Source organism: Strix aluco, chromosome 13 (genome assembly GCF_031877795.1).
Source record: "Strix aluco isolate bStrAlu1 chromosome 13, bStrAlu1.hap1, whole genome shotgun sequence".
Classification (NCBI taxonomy): Eukaryota; Metazoa; Chordata; class Aves; order Strigiformes; family Strigidae; genus Strix; species Strix aluco.
Genome location: NC_133943.1, coordinates 13,144,738 through 13,163,536, shown reverse-complemented (window position 1 = coordinate 13,163,536; position 18,799 = coordinate 13,144,738). Strand labels below are relative to the sequence as shown.

At 47.1% G+C, this 18,799-nt stretch overlaps 1 protein-coding gene across 1 annotated transcript; it reads left to right on the top strand.

The window, feature by feature from the left end:
- Positions 1-674: 674 nt before the first annotated feature.
- Positions 675-11,001, top strand: C1QTNF2 (C1q and TNF related 2). Its single transcript, XM_074838426.1, has 3 exons — positions 675-900; positions 7,264-7,512; positions 8,848-11,001. Exons 2-3 carry the CDS (start codon positions 7,272-7,274, stop codon positions 9,459-9,461), a joined length of 855 nt encoding a protein of 284 aa, XP_074694527.1. The 5' UTR covers positions 675-900; positions 7,264-7,271; the 3' UTR covers positions 9,462-11,001.
- The last annotated feature ends 7,798 nt before the right edge of the window (positions 11,002-18,799 follow it).

Here is an 18,799-nt window from a genome sequence, read left to right as displayed (position 1 = left end):
ACTGCAATTCAATGCTTCTGTGTTGGCAGAGCTAAAGCTGAACTCCGGCTTCAGCCACTACTTCTGGTGTTACTGCCTTACCTCAAGCAATTACTAGGAGTTCTGTAATTACTTTGCAAGCTTAAAACAAAATCCCAACCCTTTCCAAAGACAGAAACATTCCTGCCATGTCATCCCTATGGCAAAGTCTCTGTGTTTTGTCTCACGTGTTCACCCAAAGCAGTGCTGAGGCACGTGCAGTTTCCTCTCAAAACTCACATTTGCAAAGCTGCTGCTTCACTACAATGTCCTGTACTCAAGACTGGAGTGATTGAATAAAGACAAATATTACTTGTTTGTCTAAACTGTTTTAGAAACTAGTTTCCACCCTTAGGACAAGATTTGCTTCCCTTGCTAATGCTCCAGGATCAAGTGTCAAAGTTGTTCCCTAGTTTGATCTGAGTTACCCATCCCCTTATGTCCCTACAGCAGAGAGGGGCAGAACTGGTCAGAAATGATCCAGGCAACTCCTGAGCCTTTCGTACAAGACCGCAAGGGAGAGAGAAAAAGGGAACAGCTCCCCAAGCATCAAGAGCTTTCCAGCCATATGTGCGTAAAAATTTCTTCCCATGCCACGTGACAGAGGAAGAGGCGCAGACCCATTACACAATAATAAAAATATGCCTTTGGCAACGTTGAGCCAAAACCTGGAGCTGCTGCAAGAAGCTAGCAATCTGCACAAAAAGGAGTAAAAGTTAATAAAAAAGGCAGAAGTCAATATTGTACACCCCTCAGAAGGACGCTGCTGGGGCAGGACAGGGCTTGGACTCCATGCATGACAGCGATCTGCAGCAAAACATCTGCTTAAAATAGTGTCGGTTCCCAGCGCCTGTCAAGATCTCACTGAAAAGATTAGTCGTGGTAAGTAGATTCACTTTTCCTTTTTTTTTTTCTCCCTCCTCTTAACCTTAACTTCGAAAACTTACCAAATAAGGTCTAAATCATTGAGTACTCAGGTTTCCAACGCCTGCACAGGAATCCATAAAGGCAACAATCGCCAGTTAAAAGAAATACCCCAGGAAGGAAACATTCCTCAGGCTTTCGCTGGGAGCACCCACCTCGTACAGCTGAAACCACAGCCTCTCCCTTTGCTCTGGTACAGATCGGCAGCTTCTGTAACAGGGCTTTAGCTCAGGGCTCGGAAAGGTTTGCCACAGGCATCCCTGTCTGCCTAAAGCTGAGACGGTGATGCAGGTTCAGGCACAGAAGATACATCGCTCTCCTTTATGTCCTTTGACATTGCTTTGTGCAATAGCAGAATACAGATCAAACTCATATCTGGTACAACAACCTCACTGGCTTATGCCAGAAATTAAATACGTCCATTTCAGCTGCTGTTACCAGCAGCACAACTTATTTTATCTAAATCAGCCCCATGTGCCCAAGGGCTCCTTGTGTTTCCACCTGGGGGATGCCACAGGGCAACCACCAGAGTTGAGAATTAGGCTCACAGGAGTAATGATTATTTTGAAGACTAATTAAGATGCCTTGAGGTACGCTAGGAAATTCTGAAGCATGAAGATGGTTGTTTTGTTTAAGAAAGCCTCAAATATTGAAAGGAAACCGAGTAGAAAGTCACGGTCCAGTCGTTTGTTTGCTGCTGGGTCCCTTTTTGGGCTACCAGGGCATCCTGCTCCTCCCTCCCTCCAAGCAGCAATTCCCCCCAGCCTCTCTCCTTTCTGTCCCCTGCTGTGCTTTTCCTCCCCATGGGCAGGCACACACCACCACCGCATGGCACAGGGTGGCTTCCCCGGCCAAAAATCACCGTCCGGCCACCACATACGCCACCAAACCACACCATGTCCAGCAAACACTCAGGGATTTTTCCTCTGACAGGATTTCAGCCCACCTGCCCTGTAAGCACCAGAAAGTACAATTGATCCTTCATGCCTGGGGCTCACTCTTTTCTTAGAGAAACACCTTTTTAATGCATAAGTATCTATAGGATTTGTCTGGCTTCCTAACTGTGAAGTGGCCCAGGAAGCTCACCTGCAGCAGGGCTGGGATGAGGCTGGTTGCACAGGGGCTTGCAGGAGCCACATGAAGCAGGGATGTTGTGGCAGCCAGAGCTATAGGGGAGACGTGGCAGGAGATATATCCCCTCAGGCTGATGTCTGTGAGGCCCCTCCAGCAACAGCAAGCCCATCGCTCGCTGCAGCAGCCAGCAGGAACGGGAGCTGCAGGCTGGGACTGGGGACTGCAAGGAGCCCTGTGGGACACAGCTCCTAGGGATGGAGGCTCTCAGGTGACAGAGTGATGTGCTGTAGCTTCAGCGACAAGGAATGTGCCCAGAAAAGCTATTAGAGAGCACGGGCTTGCAGGATCCCTGCACAGGTGTTTCACGTGCTACAGAAGCTCACAGGATGCTCGGGTTTCAGCATGGAGGGGTCAGGTTCAAATTCTGCTGAGTGTACAAATATCTGCTTCAAACAGGCCCCTTTGGGCAGCCCACCCATTCCCAGCATTTCTCAATCCTGAGGAAAGCTAAGCCCCAGTGTCCCCTCCCCAGCCCCTGCAGCCTCTGCCAAGGTCCTGAGCCCCGGCAGGAAGAGAAGGGCCCACCGAAGCAAGGAGTGATGACAACAAAATGTCCTAAAACAGAAAGTGAGTGTCACATAAAGGCCATGAGGCAGAGTCAGAACATCCCATTTCAGACACATGCTTGGAGTCATTCATTACATTTTATTACATAATTATAGTGAAGACCCCTAAACATGTGGCTCGTTAGGAAGAAAGAAGACAGTAAATGCTCAGCTCTGCATGTACCATGCTTACAAATCAGAGATGCTCTGTCTTTATTGCTTTATTTGCCCTGAGGTATTTTCTATAAAGATGTGTTCCAGCTCTAAGATTCAGGAGTGAATATTTTCCAAAATCATCCCCTTCCTGGTTTGCTTCCTGACAAGTATTCCCCAAAATTACCCCGTGGGGATTCACAGCACAGTTTTACAGACCACATTGATCCCAGGGGATGCCCTAGACCCACAGCAGCAATTTCCATTGGTTCAGGTGAAGGACACAGGGAATCATTGTCTCTCAAACCCAGCTGATGGACACCTGTCACTCCACCTGTCTGCCTCATCCTTCCACCTCAGGGTTCAGACATTTGCAGCACATTTTTGAGCCTCTGTCCTCTCTCTCTGGGTGGAGGTTTGACCCAGCTATGATCAGAACGTGAGCTCTCAGCCAGAGCCTACCTAGCATCTGGGAGCTGAAAGGGTCTTTCCTCCAAGACCCTTCACCTCAGAGCAATTAAGTGCTGCCCTTGTCCATCACAAGTTGCACCATTTCCTGAGCCCGAGGGCTTGGTCTTCTTTGACTGAGCAACCTAGAAAGCACCATTGCTGCTAAATATGTTAGAAGACATTACTTCAGAGTGACTCAATGGATGGATGGGATATTTTTAAGTATAGGGAAGAAAAGCATTTCTGCGTGCATGAGATCTTGCCCATCACCAACATGCTGTCACCAAGGGAGAGGCACTACACACATGAATGCCTGGAGCACCTCTGCTCTGGCCCAAGCTCAGCACCAATGTACTTGATAACCTCAAAGAAGTGCTGGTGCTGCCCCAGGCTCTGCTGGGGAGAAGCTGGGGCATGGCAGCCCTGAGGCCTGGCCAGCTGTGCCTGTGCTGCAGACAATGAGCTAGCTTGTTTAAGTGAAGCTGGTCCACTTCTTTTCCCGTGCTGAAATCAATGCCTGATACCAGTGCTCTCCCCAGGTGCTGAGGAGCTGAACATTCACATTTCAGTGGCAGGTACAAATTACAGCCATCGCCTGGTGCCTGCACTCAGTCAGACAATGCAGGATCTCCTCTCCTCCCTAAGCAGTCCTCCACCACCAGTCAGCTCCTGTAAGCCCCTGGGCACAGTGCACACTCTCGCACAACAAGCACTGGTCATGGCCAAAAAGTCTTCAAAACCCTATTAGCAAAGACATTAATTAAAGTGTCATTAGAAAAGTAAGACCTCAGCCGAAACCATGCTGCATGGCCTCCAGTGACAGGCCTGCCGCCCGTACTGTGGAGAGGAAAGATGCTGATCTGTTTCCAATTTGCTTTTTGGAGCTCATACGTTCTACATCGAGGAGCAATTTTCCTTTTAAGGTGGAACAGCATGAGGTTTGTTTTCTTTCAAAGAGATTTCTTTAAGAGGTTATTTATAGATTCTCTTGTGAATGTGACTGTGCTTTGCATCCCACACACACTGCTGTGATATGGGATGAAATGTTCTTGTGGAGCCGTTAATTAACACCGACTTGGGAGCTGTGCCAGAGCAGGGCTCCAGGTAGTCAAATATTCCCCGTCTACCCAAGTATCAGTACTACTAACCTCCCAGCCTCGGGGTATTTTGTGTTTGCCACTTTTTATCCCATCAGGTCAACTAGCTGGGTTGTCTGAAGGTAATAGAAGTTCTTATGGTAAGAAACTTTAAGAGAAGGAGCTGTCCTCCTGCCCTGTGCTCCCTCTTGCCCATTTCTTCTCTACATGAAGCAGTCCCAGCTTTTTTCCAGGTTATGCTCCACAATGACGTTTTCCCTTGCCACAACTTATTAGTGTCATCCACCTCCATATGCCTCTCACTTCTCTTCTGCCCTATTTGAGGTGGTTACTAGGAAGCAGGGATGGAGCTTTCCTTGGGATCTCCCCACTCTGCAAGCATTTTAACGTTTTGTTTCCCTTTCTGTGAACTGAGAAGCCTTTATTCAACTGTCCACATTAATACTGGTTGGTGATTTCTGTCTCACAAGACCATTAAATCAACAGCTTTCACCAACAACAAGTAAACTTAGGTATAAGAAAAGCAAGAGAGCTGAAGAACAAAATGACTTAGCAGCTGAATCCAGCCTGGAGATCTGTTTTGCATTTCCCACTCCTCTGCATGTTCTTAATTATACATATCGCAGATCTGGGGGGCTCCCACTCAGCATTAATATGTAGCATATTGCTCGCTGGATTTGGAGCATGTAATACGCATTTCCATCCCTTCAGGAGCCGATACCAGGGTGAGAGCACTAAGGCCAACATGAAATTTATACAATACTTTAAGCATCTTATTTCCAGTGCCGGAGTTAAACATAACACTACTGGAGAGATGCTATAGCTTCCCAGTATTTGACTTGATCCCAAGCAGGACCTTGCCTAACTGAAAGGCCAGTGACAGATTGAAAGGTCTGGGATATCCCAGCTCATCTTCTATTGCATCTGTGTTTAACTACAAATTTGCTTCGGCACCAAAGCTTGAAGAAATATGTGAAAGTCAGTTTTCTTGCTTTTAATCCTCGCTTATATTCTGTATTTCATTAGCAGGATTTGAGGATGTGATAAGAAAGCCCATGCAAACAGATAATTCTTGTGAAATGTTTAATCACCTTCTGTCAGAGGTAGCTGTAACAAGGGAAAAGACTAAATTTCATAGGAGTCTTTTCCATCAAATAAGAGTGTGCACCTCTTAGCCCAGGGGCAGGAGTTGTATCAAAGTGGTACATGGAAAACTCCTTTTAAAAAACCCAAAACAAAACAAACCCTAAAACACCCCACCTTTGGCTTTAGCTCGATCTCTCCTAATCAAAGAGCTACCGAGCAAACAGTCAACCAGCCACAGATTCATATGGGGCAGTTTTAGGCTTCATCTCTCATTTCTCCAAGCTACTCCACCTACAGAAGCTGCAAGAAAGCAATAGGGCCAGGGATGCCTTTCATCCCCCCACCAGCTTATTTCTGTATTCATACAAGTGGAAAAGAGCCGGGCTCCATCAGCATCTCCCCTCAGCCCATGGTCAGTGTCCACCAGGGAGCACTGGCCCTGCTGGGGAGCTGGTGGCCATAGCCATAACCTCCCTCACCAGCAGAGCAAAGGGAGGAAAAAGCCCTCAGCCCAGGCATAGGGATGTCTTCTGCTCTGGGGAGGGGATGGCAGGAGCACCTTTTCCCATGGGTAGTCAGAAACTGATACCATAGGGGAAATTCTCTTTTTTACTACATCTGTAGCCATGTGCAGAACCCAAATTCTATTTTAAATGCTTCTAATGCCCAGAGTCCCAGGTGGGTCATGCATGAAGATGGGCTCTTGTCAATCAGCCTGATTTTGAGCATCTTCTCTAAGCTGCTGATGCATCTCAGCACTATTTCAAGATGCAGTTACTCAGGAGTTGCACATGAAGCACAGCTATTTGCAAACAGCTCCATGCGCAAACATCCAGAGGGATATTTTACTGTATATTAGGTGCTCTGTATTATTAGCAGGTTCATGGGAATGGCATTATTCCAGAAATTATTTTCTATCACTATGTCCCCATCCAGGAGTGGAGTGAGACAAGCCCAGGAGGCTCAGCCTCCCACTGTGAATGAAGGCAGAGCCTGGGATGCACTAAAAAAGCCCTTGGCATTTTCTATGCTTAAAGCAATGGCTCACTTTACAGAGGCAGGGGACAAACAACGGTTGAGGTTTTAACAGTTATCTGTTTTTCGAGGGTGGATATTAGTAACAAACATAAAGACTGAGCTACTGCCCCCGCGCTGGTCAGCATGGCAAGAGGTTAGAAAACCCCCAGTGGAGGCTGCAGGGGGGCTGGTCACAGCTGCAGGGGTGGCTGCACCCCAACACTGAGTCGGAGACTTGGCAAGGGGCTGGGCTGCAGGTTGTGCAGTGCCATGCAGGCGAGCTGCGATGGGGAACGGGCCATTCTCAGCTAGCCAAGGGGCTCAGTTCATACCGCCAGGCAAAATGCAGTAAGGACTGCCTTGACCCAAAGCCTCCGCAAGCCCCTTCTAAATTCAGCCCTGCATCACACGAGGTTTTGTGCTTGGTAAGAAACCCCAGTGACCCAGCCGCAGAGTGGGACTCACTGGGGAAATTTACACCAAAACCCTTTCTCCTTCCTCCACTCCAGTAGTCCCAAGCAGTTGCTTTCTGCACCCCTCTGCCATTGCTACTTGTGGTTCAGGGGAAAGGAGGCCCAGGGAACAAAACAAAATGAGGGATGTCCACAGACAGATACTTGGAGAAGAGCAAGTTTGAAAAAAAATATTGGTCAGACCTAGAAAACTCCATGACCCAAATCCTTAAATTCATGTCACACCAAATCAAACAGCTCCCCCACCCTGCCAAAAAAAGCCCAGTTATCTCCCATTTTCATGCAAGTGTCTACAACACACCATCCTGGTGGAGGGGACACCGCTGCACCCACACATAACAGCCACGTCCCATCTCCTTTTTACAGGCTGCGCCATGATCTCCGCTGTCCTCCTCCTCTGGACTGTGCCCTGTGTGGCAAACCACATTCTCGGGGGCTTTGCCAAGGGAGCGCTGCAGGAAGGTCCCCAGCTGGCGTGCAGCCTGCCGGGACCCCCCGGGCCACCCGGCCCACCTGGCGCACCCGGGGCTCCAGGGACGGTCGGCAGAATGGGCTTCCCGGGCAAAGATGGCAAGGATGGCAAGGACGGGGATAAAGGCGAGCACGGCGATGAAGGTAGGAGAAAAACGCTTCTTACCACAACAAGGGTAAAATGTAAAAGCAATAGTGCAACAGCTGAGTTAACAGCAACCTGTCACCCCAAATCCGAGCCCCAGGACAGACAACATCTCATAGGAAACTCTTCTAGAAATTTCCACTCTCCCACCTTCAACATCTCACGCTTGTCAGCTCCTGCCAGGGTGGTTCAGACTCGCATTATTTGCTGATAGCATCTTAATGCTGTACGCAATTCCTGTTGCCTTCATTTTAAGTGAGATTTTCCCTGTTCTGATACATGCTCTCTAGATGAGACAAAGCAGTGGGCTCTGATTCCTGCTCTCAAGCAAAACAAAGTCAGGTGAAAAAATAAAGTACTTATTCCCCAAAGTGCTCTAGCTGGATGACAGGCACTGCTCTGCCCATGCTCAATCTAAATCAAAGCAAATAACAACCCTTCTTTAATCCTGAGTGAGGCTCTGCTTTAGATCCAGCCTTACAGTCAGTCAGCACCAGGACCAGCTATGGTGAGAAAGCAGCGATTTCCCGTTGCCACACTAGAGTGCACTCCTGATTCAGCATAACGCCAGCTTGACAAAGCTGCATCTTACTCTCTTCTCCCACGCCCAAAAGAGGGAATCTGGAGAACAGGTTTCCACCCACAGCTGCATTTAAATCTAGTCTTGCTACAGCAGGTCAAGAGACAGGGTACAAATCCCCATGAATTTGTCTTATATCAGACATTACCGCAATCAGCAACATGCAGGAGTTTCAGCATCACTGTCACAGTCCAACTCGCTTCCCATCTCAAGGCAGTCCCTGCACTGGGTGTCTGATTCACAACTGTTCAATCCACCAGCTAGGCTGGGCTTTTTACTATACCTAGAATTTTTTTTTTTTTTTTTAAACAGTTTCATGTTAAGTGTAAAAAAAGAAAAAAAAAAAAAGAGAGAGAAGAGATTACAAGCACTCTATCAGCTCAAACCTAGGTTCTAAAGTCTTCACAAACCTGTCCCGCTTCTAAAAAACCCAAACATTTAAAGCTTGTTCTTGGCTAGATTTATAATTAATTACTCGTTTTTCTCAAGTGAGCCAGATAATTGAACCAGCCTTTTGATCCTTAAAAGGGACAGACTCTCCTGCTCCCAAGTCCCACTGTTATCATGCCAACCACCTACTTAACATGCTTAGTCAGACCTGTCAGATGTCCAGCTCCAGGTGGTATTTCATCAGGATTCTCACCAGCAAGGTTTTCCTCCTAAATGAAAATACACTGCTACGACGATACAACCCCTTTCCACTTGCCATATCATCTCTTTCACTGAAAAATTTACAAGGTTATTTGTCTTCTAGGTCCACAAGGCAGAACAGGAAACCCCGGCAAACCAGGACCAAAGGGAAAAGCAGGAGCAATTGGCAAGGCAGGCCCACGAGGGCCCAAGGGTTTAAAGGGTAATCCTGGAAAAAACGGGGCACCGGGAAAGAAAGGGCCTAAAGGGAACAAGGGTGAGACCGGGATGCCAGGACCCTGCACCTGTAACGCCAACAAAGCCAAATCTGCCTTCTCTGTGGCAGTGTCAAAGAGCTACCCAAGGGAAAGGCTGCCCATCAAATTTGACAGGATCCTGATGAATGAGGGAGGACATTACAATGCTTCCAGTGGGAAATTTATATGCAGCATCCCAGGTATTTACTACTTCACTTATGATATCACTTTGGCCAACAAACACTTGGCCATTGGCTTGGTCCACAACGGGCAGTACCGGATCAAGACTTTTGATGCCAACACTGGGAACCATGATGTTGCCTCTGGATCAACCATCCTTTCTCTGAAGCAGGAGGATGAAGTATGGCTGCAGATCTTTTACTCAGAACAAAATGGGCTCTTTTATGATCCCTACTGGACAGACAGCTTATTTACTGGCTTCCTGATATATCCTGATCAAGATTATATCAATGAAATATAAGATGAGAAACTAGTCTGTGGGAAAAAGTAGGAAATGCATGAGACCTCAGTCCAGCAAAGTGTAGCCTGGACATGTGTGGGATTATCATACAATTCCACATTTTTGGCGCTAACAGCCTGTATTGGCTATTTAGATATTTACTTGATGTCATCAACTAGTCCACAGGGTACCAGGACCAGTAGGACTCACCTTTAAGCAGCCTCATGAATTGCTAAGTCTCAAAGCCGCCCATTATGTTTTCCGTGAGGATTCCAACATGCCATGGACACGTAATTCAAATACTGGTGTGGAATGCTTTGAATATTATATAGCATGAAAATGAACAACCATTTCCTGAAAGCTGAGCACAGAAGTCCCACCGATGCTGGAGACTATCACTGCACCTCCTTCCCCTACACCCCATAATAGTAATAATCCTTGCTAATATGGAGTTACACTTTACTAGCTGCTTAAGGGTCAGGAAGTTGTCAGCTAAAGTTGTAAAAGTAAGAGTGGCTCTCTGCCTCATCAAAGCAGTACTAACAAGTAAAGGTCTCTGGTCTAAATAGGAGATGACACAAAAGAGAGATCTCGTTTTTAAAGTTAAAGGTAAGACTCCTCATAAGACCCAAGCTGTTGCACTGAGCACCACTGGCGTTTCTCAGATTTCAGCTTCAATATACCAGCACTGGTGTCCTGCATCTGGTTTCAGACAAGTGTTGGTAAGCTGTGACCAGAACCTAAAGTGGACTGTGCAAGCCAAATACCTGTGGGCCTCGAGCCACGGTGGAGGGTGAACTTTACAGATAAGACTCAACTGGTAAAGGCAGCATGAGCCTTCACTCCAGAAACAAGTTCATTAATAACCCCCTTCCTTCATCCCCTCCAGCTTTTGCTGGAAGGAGATGCTTGTGGTGCTGCTGAGATCCTCCTTGAGGGCTTAATGCTACAGCTAGACCCTATCTTACTGCTGCTTTGCTTTTTGATGTTGTATGTCAAATATTACAGATGCTACGAAATCAATGTTTTGATTCTAAACTGTATGGAAAAAAACCCAGAAAACTAAAAAGCTGAACTTTTGCTCATCTGAGCTTTTTACTTTTGCTAAACTGAGCTTAGCAACTTTTTTTTTCTCCTCTGTATCAGCTAATACAGGGACATGCTCCAAAATGGTTCACTATTACCAGAGCAAAGAGTTCTTCTATAAAGCCGCTCAGTCTGGCTGCCGTGCCCCAGGGCATCCAACGTTCAGCAACACAGAGGCCTCTGTCTCTGTAGCCAGAGGGAAGGAGTCTCTTCCTCACTATCAGATGCATCTTCTTGGTTTCCAGTCATATTTCTCATCTTCTTTATCACTTGGTGAAAATTCTCATGAAATTCCAGCTCCTCTAATCCTCATATGTAGGCATTGAAGGGATATCTCATAAGAACAAATATTTTTTTTTAATCTTATTTTTACAAGTCAAAATACTTGCATGATTTTCATGAACTACAGTAATTGTGTTATATCTTACAAAAATCCTTTCAAATACATTTTATAAAATAAAGCTGAACAAAAGTACTGCTGGAATAGTCTTGACATATATAAAAGTGATTTCCCAGAGGGTATTTCAAAACTGCGTTACAGATTCCACAGACATCTTGGGTTAGCAATGGATTTTGTAGGGGCTGGTGCAACAGGACTATTTCTCCCCAGCAGGCTGGGGAATGCACAGAGTTTTCTGCTCTCTGTGCAAGAAAACCTGCAAGGTGAAAGAATGGGATCTGTCCATTCCCCTGAAGCTGCTCACCCAGATAGCAGGTGTCCTTTCCTTGACAGTGGTTGCTCACAGAATACATCTCTTATTCCAAAGCATTTAGGGTGTCCTGGGGTGCATCTGCAGGCAGCTTCCCAAAGGCAGCAGCAGTTCAAGAACTGCATTTTTCCCTCCTTGCCCAGCCCCACACTCCCACCCTGAAAGCCCCAGAGCCCCAAAGGGAAATAACTGCTCTGGGCTGGGCTGTGGGCAGGTCTCTACACCCACACGGGTCCCCCAGCAACTGTACACGTTAGGGGCAGCTCACGGGAGGTGGTGGGATGCATGGGAGGATATTGCCTCCACCGAGCTGTGCTGCACCCAAGAGGGAAATTACATAGTACAGCTTTAATTAATCCAGTAGCACTCACAGCCCACTCTGCCAAAACTCAGAGACCTTGCTCCCTCCTCAGTTCTTTCCTCTTGATTCAGTGCATTACCCATCCCCAGAAGTGAGTATTTTTGGGGTGGGTTTTCATATTATTTGGGGTTTATTTGTAGTCAAGTTAGTTCTCCACTGATTTTATGAACTGAACCCACTTGGCACCAGGCAGGTACTAGAGCTGGGAGGGTATGGAGGAGCACCACAGGGAATAAACCTGAGAAGAAGAGTGTGGAGGGGAAGCAGCAGTGAGCAATTAGATCAGCTCAGTCACTTGTCTTCCCTTGTTATCTCCAGAGAAGGCCCCAGCAGGGAGCGTTTCCTCCCAGTGTCAGCCCTCTCAGGGGGACGTGAGTTGGTTTCCCCAGATGAGAAGCAAGGGAAGTTATAACTGTCTGGCAAAGCGTCCTTTTTATTCTAGTGAAAGGAAAAACCTGCAAACGAGTCTTTTAAATCTGGAATATCAAAATGAAAATTATAAAGAGAACCACTGATGCCTGCTGAGTACTCAGTGCGAGACTGTTTGATTTCAGTTTGGGGCTATGAGGTCCTTCCCTCAGGAGCAGCACTGTGCACTGCACAGCTCAAACCCCAGCCCAGGCATCTGCTGCCATCAAGGACTCCAAGCAACAGAAAACCCAAATAAAATATAGCAGGCAAGAGGGAGAGGAACAGATTCTCCAGATTGTTTAACCTCCCACTGGGCTGAAGACATTTAAAGATACCACGTACTGTAAGTATTTCTGTGAAAGAGGCATGAGCATTTGAAGTGATACATGTGGGTTCCTCTTGCACAGGTTCCTCTGAAAAAGATTAATTTCCTCTTACGATGCCTTAAGAGCAACTTGCATGCTGAACAAAGTGTCTCCACTCAGCCCAATCCTGCAAGAGGAATCATCTCAAGGAGCTGTGGGCTTCCCTCCTCCTGCCTCACCCAGGAGAAGAGGGAGGGAAGGGCAGCTGGCAAAGTACAAGCATGCCTGGGTCACTAGAGGGCCAATCACCGAAATACTAAAAGTGGGGGAAAACCCTGCACAAAACTCAAAATGACTGGCTCAGACTTTGGAGAATTTTAAAAAAAGAACACATTCTGGCTTGCTCCTGCATCTTCAAGCTGCATTTTGGTTTGGGCTGCCATTGCCCTCCAGCCAAACAGTTATTTACTTCGTTTTAAAACTGAAACTGAGATTTACATAAGGTCTCTTTATTCGAGAAACACAAAGTTTCTGGAAAAAAAATCACCAAATAAAGAGCTTTGGTTTTCACAGCCAAGCTGTCCCAAGAGAGCACCACTCCCACACAGTCTGCTCACCGCAGTGCAGGCAGCTGCCTGCACCTCTGGTATGGCGGGAGAAGAGCTGGGGATGGTGGTAGCTGGGCGAGCACATGGGTAAATGCCATCAGGAGGGAAGGACCAACACCTGGCTGAACAGGATGCCATCCACATCTGCCACCCTCCCACAAGACCTGTTATGCTGCAGCATTCTCCATCACCACAAGTGTCAGAGCTGTCCCTTGCACCACATTTTGACACAAGCGAGTCCCTCGGGCACATCCAGCACGCCAGGGCAGGGAGGCAAGGCAGGAGCACCCACCTTCAGTGTTCAGGCAGCAACAGAGAAAAGGCTCAGCTGGTTCAGCTTGTGGCTCATTAGAGACCAGCATGGACCTGGCTGTGAACGCTTGTGCCTGCTCAGGCCCCTCCAAGGCAGAGGAGGTTTTCTCTGCCACAGGAGCTTGTCTCCACTCCCACAGAGCCTTCTCCCTCCCGCATCCATCCCCAATGCGACGCAGCAGTGCGCTTCCAGCTTGGGTGAAGCCGTGATTTCACACTGTCTGAGCACTCTGCACAAACATGAGCAGGGTGGGAAGTGCTCAGCACTAGATGAGCCCAAGGACAACTCCTACTTCATGCAGCTTCTGACCCTTAATTCAGCCTCTTAAAGCCCTTTTCCTCCCCTTCAGGGCTGGTCTACACAAAAGGACCTCAAGGCTTTTTTGGTTTTGGTTGTTGTTGGTTTTTTTTTTAAAGCATACACTTCAGTGCTAACAGCGAAAAGAAAAACAAACATACAAAAATATTTTCACTGTGGAAAATTAACATTAACCATGAACTCAATGTGCATGGAGTGTCTGGAAAGTAATGATGCAATATCAGAGTTGGAAACAAAGGGAAGGCACCAGAGCAAGGCAGCACCTCCCCTGTGCGACCCTGGCCATGTGCCCGACACGCCCCGAGTGCCTCACCAAGCAGACCCAACAGATCGATGCCTTCAAGTCTTGACTGCATCTTCCTTCTGAGAGACTCAGAAGGATCCGGGTCACTGGTTTGCCCTGCTCCCCAGGTGAGCCCACCCTCAGTTACACCAGTTAACACTCAGCAGTCAGGATCCCAATGCTAAAAAAAAAAAAAAGCAACAATAAAGAGTCAGGGGGACGTCTATTTTTCTCTTCTTCCAGGTTTTGCCAATGCTGCCTCACTAAGTAGCACAACGTCCCTGAAGAGCATGTTATGGCAGGCCCACAGTAACATCACATAGCCCTGGGCGCCACATGGCTACTGAGAGCTCTCTGCACTGTCCCCACTGTCCTATCTCCTGGTAGCCATGTCCCCACTCCCAGCCCCTTCCCACTGCCAAGGGCCATTTCTGCACTTGAAATGAGCCAGGTACAACAGTAGAAACTGCAGAGTTACGTCAGGACGGCACAAGCCTGTGACCCGCAGCTCCCCATGCCCCACTTTAGCACTGCTGTAACCCCCATCGTGGCCCCGTGTTCCTCCCTGCATGTTTAGCAACTTTGCGCTGGAGACACTGCGTCCCCTGAGTCCTTGACAGGCAGGTCAAGAAGTGAAAGACTTCTACAAGGAAGGGTATGTTCACAGAGTTTCTAATTTCCACATAAACCACAGGCTGAGAGGAGGAACAAGGAAATTAGTGCTCAGGCCAGGAAGAAACAGGGATGAGGGAATGGTGTGCTTGAAAGGGAAAACCAGGAGGGGCTGACTCATGCATCATGCTAGTTCTCAGGCATGAAGCTCAGGTATTTCAGGCTGCTGGGCAGTAACAGGCCCATGATCCTCTCCTGGGGGCTCTCGGTGCCCCAAGGCAAGGCACGAGCATCCCAGCTCAACGCACTCAGCATCAGCAGAAAACTAGGAACTGCAACCATTTAAAAGTCTTTGAATAAAACAGACTCTTCAAGATACACAGAAGTACAACAATATTTTGCTTAAACCCTAGAATACTATCGGTACTATTGTTCTTTCCTTGCACCATCACGGGCTTAGTCTGACATGGATATACACCCAACAGCAGCTCACTGGGGTTAAAGCCCTTCATACTAGCCAGTCAGGCTTAATGATTACAGCTCCTGAGAACAGTCCTGATCCTGTAACACTGTCTTAAAAAAAACCCAAAACCAACCCATAAATCATTCATAGCTTGCTTCTACCAACAGCAGAGGAAAGCAGGTTGCAACTCTCCAAAATCATGAACCCCCCACAGAAAGGGGCCACCCTGCTCTCATCTCTGCCACCTGCAAGGGCACAGAGCTCCCGTGCCTCTGAGCAGCTTGCTGATAGTCCTGTGTTAAGCCTGACCCAGCTAAGGCAGTAGAGCGAGGGCACAGCTTCACACAGTTTGTAGGATCTTCCCCTGGGCATTTTTTGCCCAGCCCCCTCAGTGGTGGCTCTTGCAGGGAATAGGACAAGCCAGATTTAGACACACCTCCAAAAATCACATCATCCCAGTTTAACAGGGCAGAAGGAAGAGACCCTGCTTACCTCTTGCTGGTCAGGGCTGTGCATCCTTGCTGGCTTCAGATCCCTCTGTGAACCAATATTACTCTCCAAAATTAGAGAAAACTAATCCAGTAGAAAAACTAGGTTTAGTAAGGTAGATCAGACAACAAAAATGCATGAGGAGTGATAGAGAAACCATGTACCCAGAACAGTGAAAGGTATGGGTGAACACAGAGAACCAGAATTGGTAAAGCTCTTCCTCCTCAGCAGCAGGAAAGCATCACAGGGTGTAAAAGCACTCAAATTGGCTTAAATTAGTGTGCAAGCTGTTGCTGAGCTAGCTAATCTAGTTTTGGGATCCTGGTGAAATGGGAGGTACCTGGGTAGTAACAAGCTGGGCTGCTCACCTGGGGAAGGAGGAGCCCGGGGGGGGGGGGGTGGGGTGGGGGTGTGTGTGTGTGTGCTGGTACAGGTGGTCCCTGTTTGCATTGGCCTCCTTGCTGGGTACCAGGGAAGCTCCTCGCCACCTCCAGTAGCAGGTGAGGTTGAGGAGTGAACAAGTGGCCTCTCAGTGTCTTCCTGACATCCCCAGCCTCCCTGGTAGGAGCGCATGCATGAGCAGATACTGGTTCTGCCTGTGTTATACTGAAACTTGACTAAAAAGCCTGTTTTTTCCACCCAGGCTCAGCCAAGAGAGGCTCAGCTCCTTGCTGATATAAGCACAGCCCCTCTCTGCACTTGGTGCTGTCTCTTTACCGCAGTATTTCTGCTGTGTCGCTTCCCCAGCTGAGCCCCTGCCTCTTCCGAGCCCTTCCTGCCAGCAGGCAAGAGCCAGGTTGCCTGAGCCACTTTTTGGTCACTTTGCAGTTGGTGTCCTCAGTTATTCTCAGATAGCTTTGTCACATAAAAGCAGTTTTATTGCCCCAGCACTCAGAATGGTGGCACTAGTGGTAAAGATGCTAATTTGCTTAGTTAAACTGATTTTTAAGGGGAAAACCCCCTTAACATTAACTTTCATTGACTTACAAACTTAACTTGCACCAGTGAAGTTTTACTGACTCTGCACCTGTGCTCTACCCAGCCATAATTTACTGATGAAAGAGTAACATAAAACTTCTCAAAGTTAATATAAACTCTATGCAGGCCTACTTTGGGAATCTCCATGGGATTTTACCTTTATCTCTCTCAGTGTTTATTAAACACTTGAAAAATTAATCAACACAGTTCTGTTGTGGCTAAAGCCTATATTTTAACCCAAACTTTACCTATCATGTAAGAACCTGAGGAGGATTTAAATTATTCCATTTGGATGGAAAAATACATACTGTAGCTGCAGTCAATTTTTACAGTATCAACAAGTTAATGATAACCTCTGTGTTTTGTTCGTTTGACTATCAGATGAAACAGCACTGGATTCCCTGTTTTATGTATGTGGCCTTGCTGGCACTCCCTCCTTCAAAATAAAGCAATTCCAAGGTTCAAGGCTATGTCTGAGGTCTTAACAAGTCCAGAATTACTGCTCTCTCTAATATGTTACTGTGAATATTTTATGATATCAAAGACACTGTTGGTTGGCCTTTTTAAAATCAACAGAGCAATCTGTTTGAGCCCTGCTAAGAGCCATGCCACAGAAAGGAGAACCTTATTCATTATTTGTTTGCGTTTTTAATATCAAAGCAGTTACTGAGGGAAACTTTTGATACATCACACTTGGAACAAAATGGAACAAGTGAAACATAAGGACCATATTCAGGAAAAATAAAATCTTTTGGCTACAGAATTAAAAACAACATTATATGGAACAGTTTCTGATTTCACATGGAATCTCAATATTTTTTCAAATCATTCAGATTTTAAAAATACACGAGTTTTAAATCAATAGGTGCTATGGACAGGAGCTTATGGAAATCCACACCATGTCCATATTATTGAAACTTTATTTCAAAGAACTGATACTCTCTCTTTCAAACAATGCTATTGGTTTGATTTACACTGTAAAAAATTGGAGAACTTTATTGTCTGTAATCAACAAAATAGTTAAGCACATGCTCAGTTTTAAGCAAAAAGACAAGGTAGGTTTTTCTTTGCCTTAATTTAAGGCACTTAAGTACTTTGTTTAAGAGATACTGGGATGTACTTAAAAGAAAATAGGGGAAAATTGTTTCTGATGGACACTTGGTGGCAGCTTTTATCTGTAGGCTTAATAGCTGTTGCCACTTAACTTCACTGCTTCTCTTTTATAGCAGGGGACAAGACACCAAACATAGACTATAAACAACTGGGGTATGTTTTCCCCAGAAGATTTGGTCAACAACTTTCTTTGATCACAAAAATATTTTCCCAGGAACACTAAAATCAACACAAATATTTATTTTGACTGAAGCAGGCAGATTTTTGTTGTTCCTCTACTCAACAACTCCTCTCCTCTGTTGTTCACCTCCTCAACCCAGGAACAAATGTTTTGTGAGGTTCTTTTGGTAATTCAAGTGAAAAATGACTGGCAATTATATTTTTTTAAAAAAATCTAATTCTAAAAATGAAATTTAGTTCTTTACATGGGAAAGCTGTTGCTAGGCCTGGTAAACTTTCTCATGAAAAGTCCTGATCCTAAATGGCTCAACACTGAGATTTGTGTATAAAACAGGTTGCGCAGTGATTTTTTTGGCTCCTGGAATTGCTGAAGCGGAGCGATAAGACTTGTTGAAAGACTTCAACCTGCTGAAATATCCACTAGACTATAAACATGTCCCTCTGAGGCCGGGGAATAAAGCTGTGTGGTGCCTGACAGTTTCCTGGGCTCCTCGGGTATAAAACTCGGGAAGGATGCGGCTCCTTGGGCTCCCAGTGTCTGACACCCAGCCTTAAGGCTTGAGCCAGGCTGGGTTCTGATGGCAAACCAGGCATCTCCAGCTCCTGTGGCAGCACGTCAGGGTCCCGCTGGTGCTGTGCAACAGGGATGGGACCCATCCCAAAGACGCGAGCGGTAGGACCAGGGGACGCGCAGGCTCTGGGCAGTCCCCGCGCAGTGTCTGCACAGGGCAGAGCTGCTTTCTGGCACTGCGGGAGGGAAACCTTGACATGTGGCCCGGAAGGGAGCTGCGCTCCTGCCAAAGCTTACGGTCGGACATCAGCAGGGGCTTCTATGTACGGCTTTCTGGCAGTTTAAGATAAAGCATCTTGGATTGGGAATCACAAAACAACGAAAAAGTCAGTTTTTTGCCCACCCCCCTTCCCATAGCATCCCGCGGGGCAGGGGGCTGCAGGCGCTACAGCCCGGGGAGCGCAGGGCACGGAGGGGAAGGAAATGCCCCTGCCTGGGGCAGCCAGCTCTTAATTAGCACCAATTAACTTAAGAGCCTCACCGGCGGAGGGGGCAGCAGCATCCACCCGCCTCCCTTTGCCCGCCGGTCTGCGGGCTCAGCCTGGGCCGCCCCGCGGA

Bases quoted from the DNA above. Each gene is read 5' to 3' on its own strand.
- C1QTNF2 (XM_074838426.1), top strand. From the start codon at position 7,272: ATGATCTCCGCTGTCCTCCTCCTCTGGACTGTGCCCTGTGTGGCAAAC. The intron at 7,513-8,847 runs GTAGGAGAAAAA...TTTGTCTTCTAG, and splicing joins AGGCGAGCACGGCGATGAAG to GTCCACAAGGCAGAACAGGA.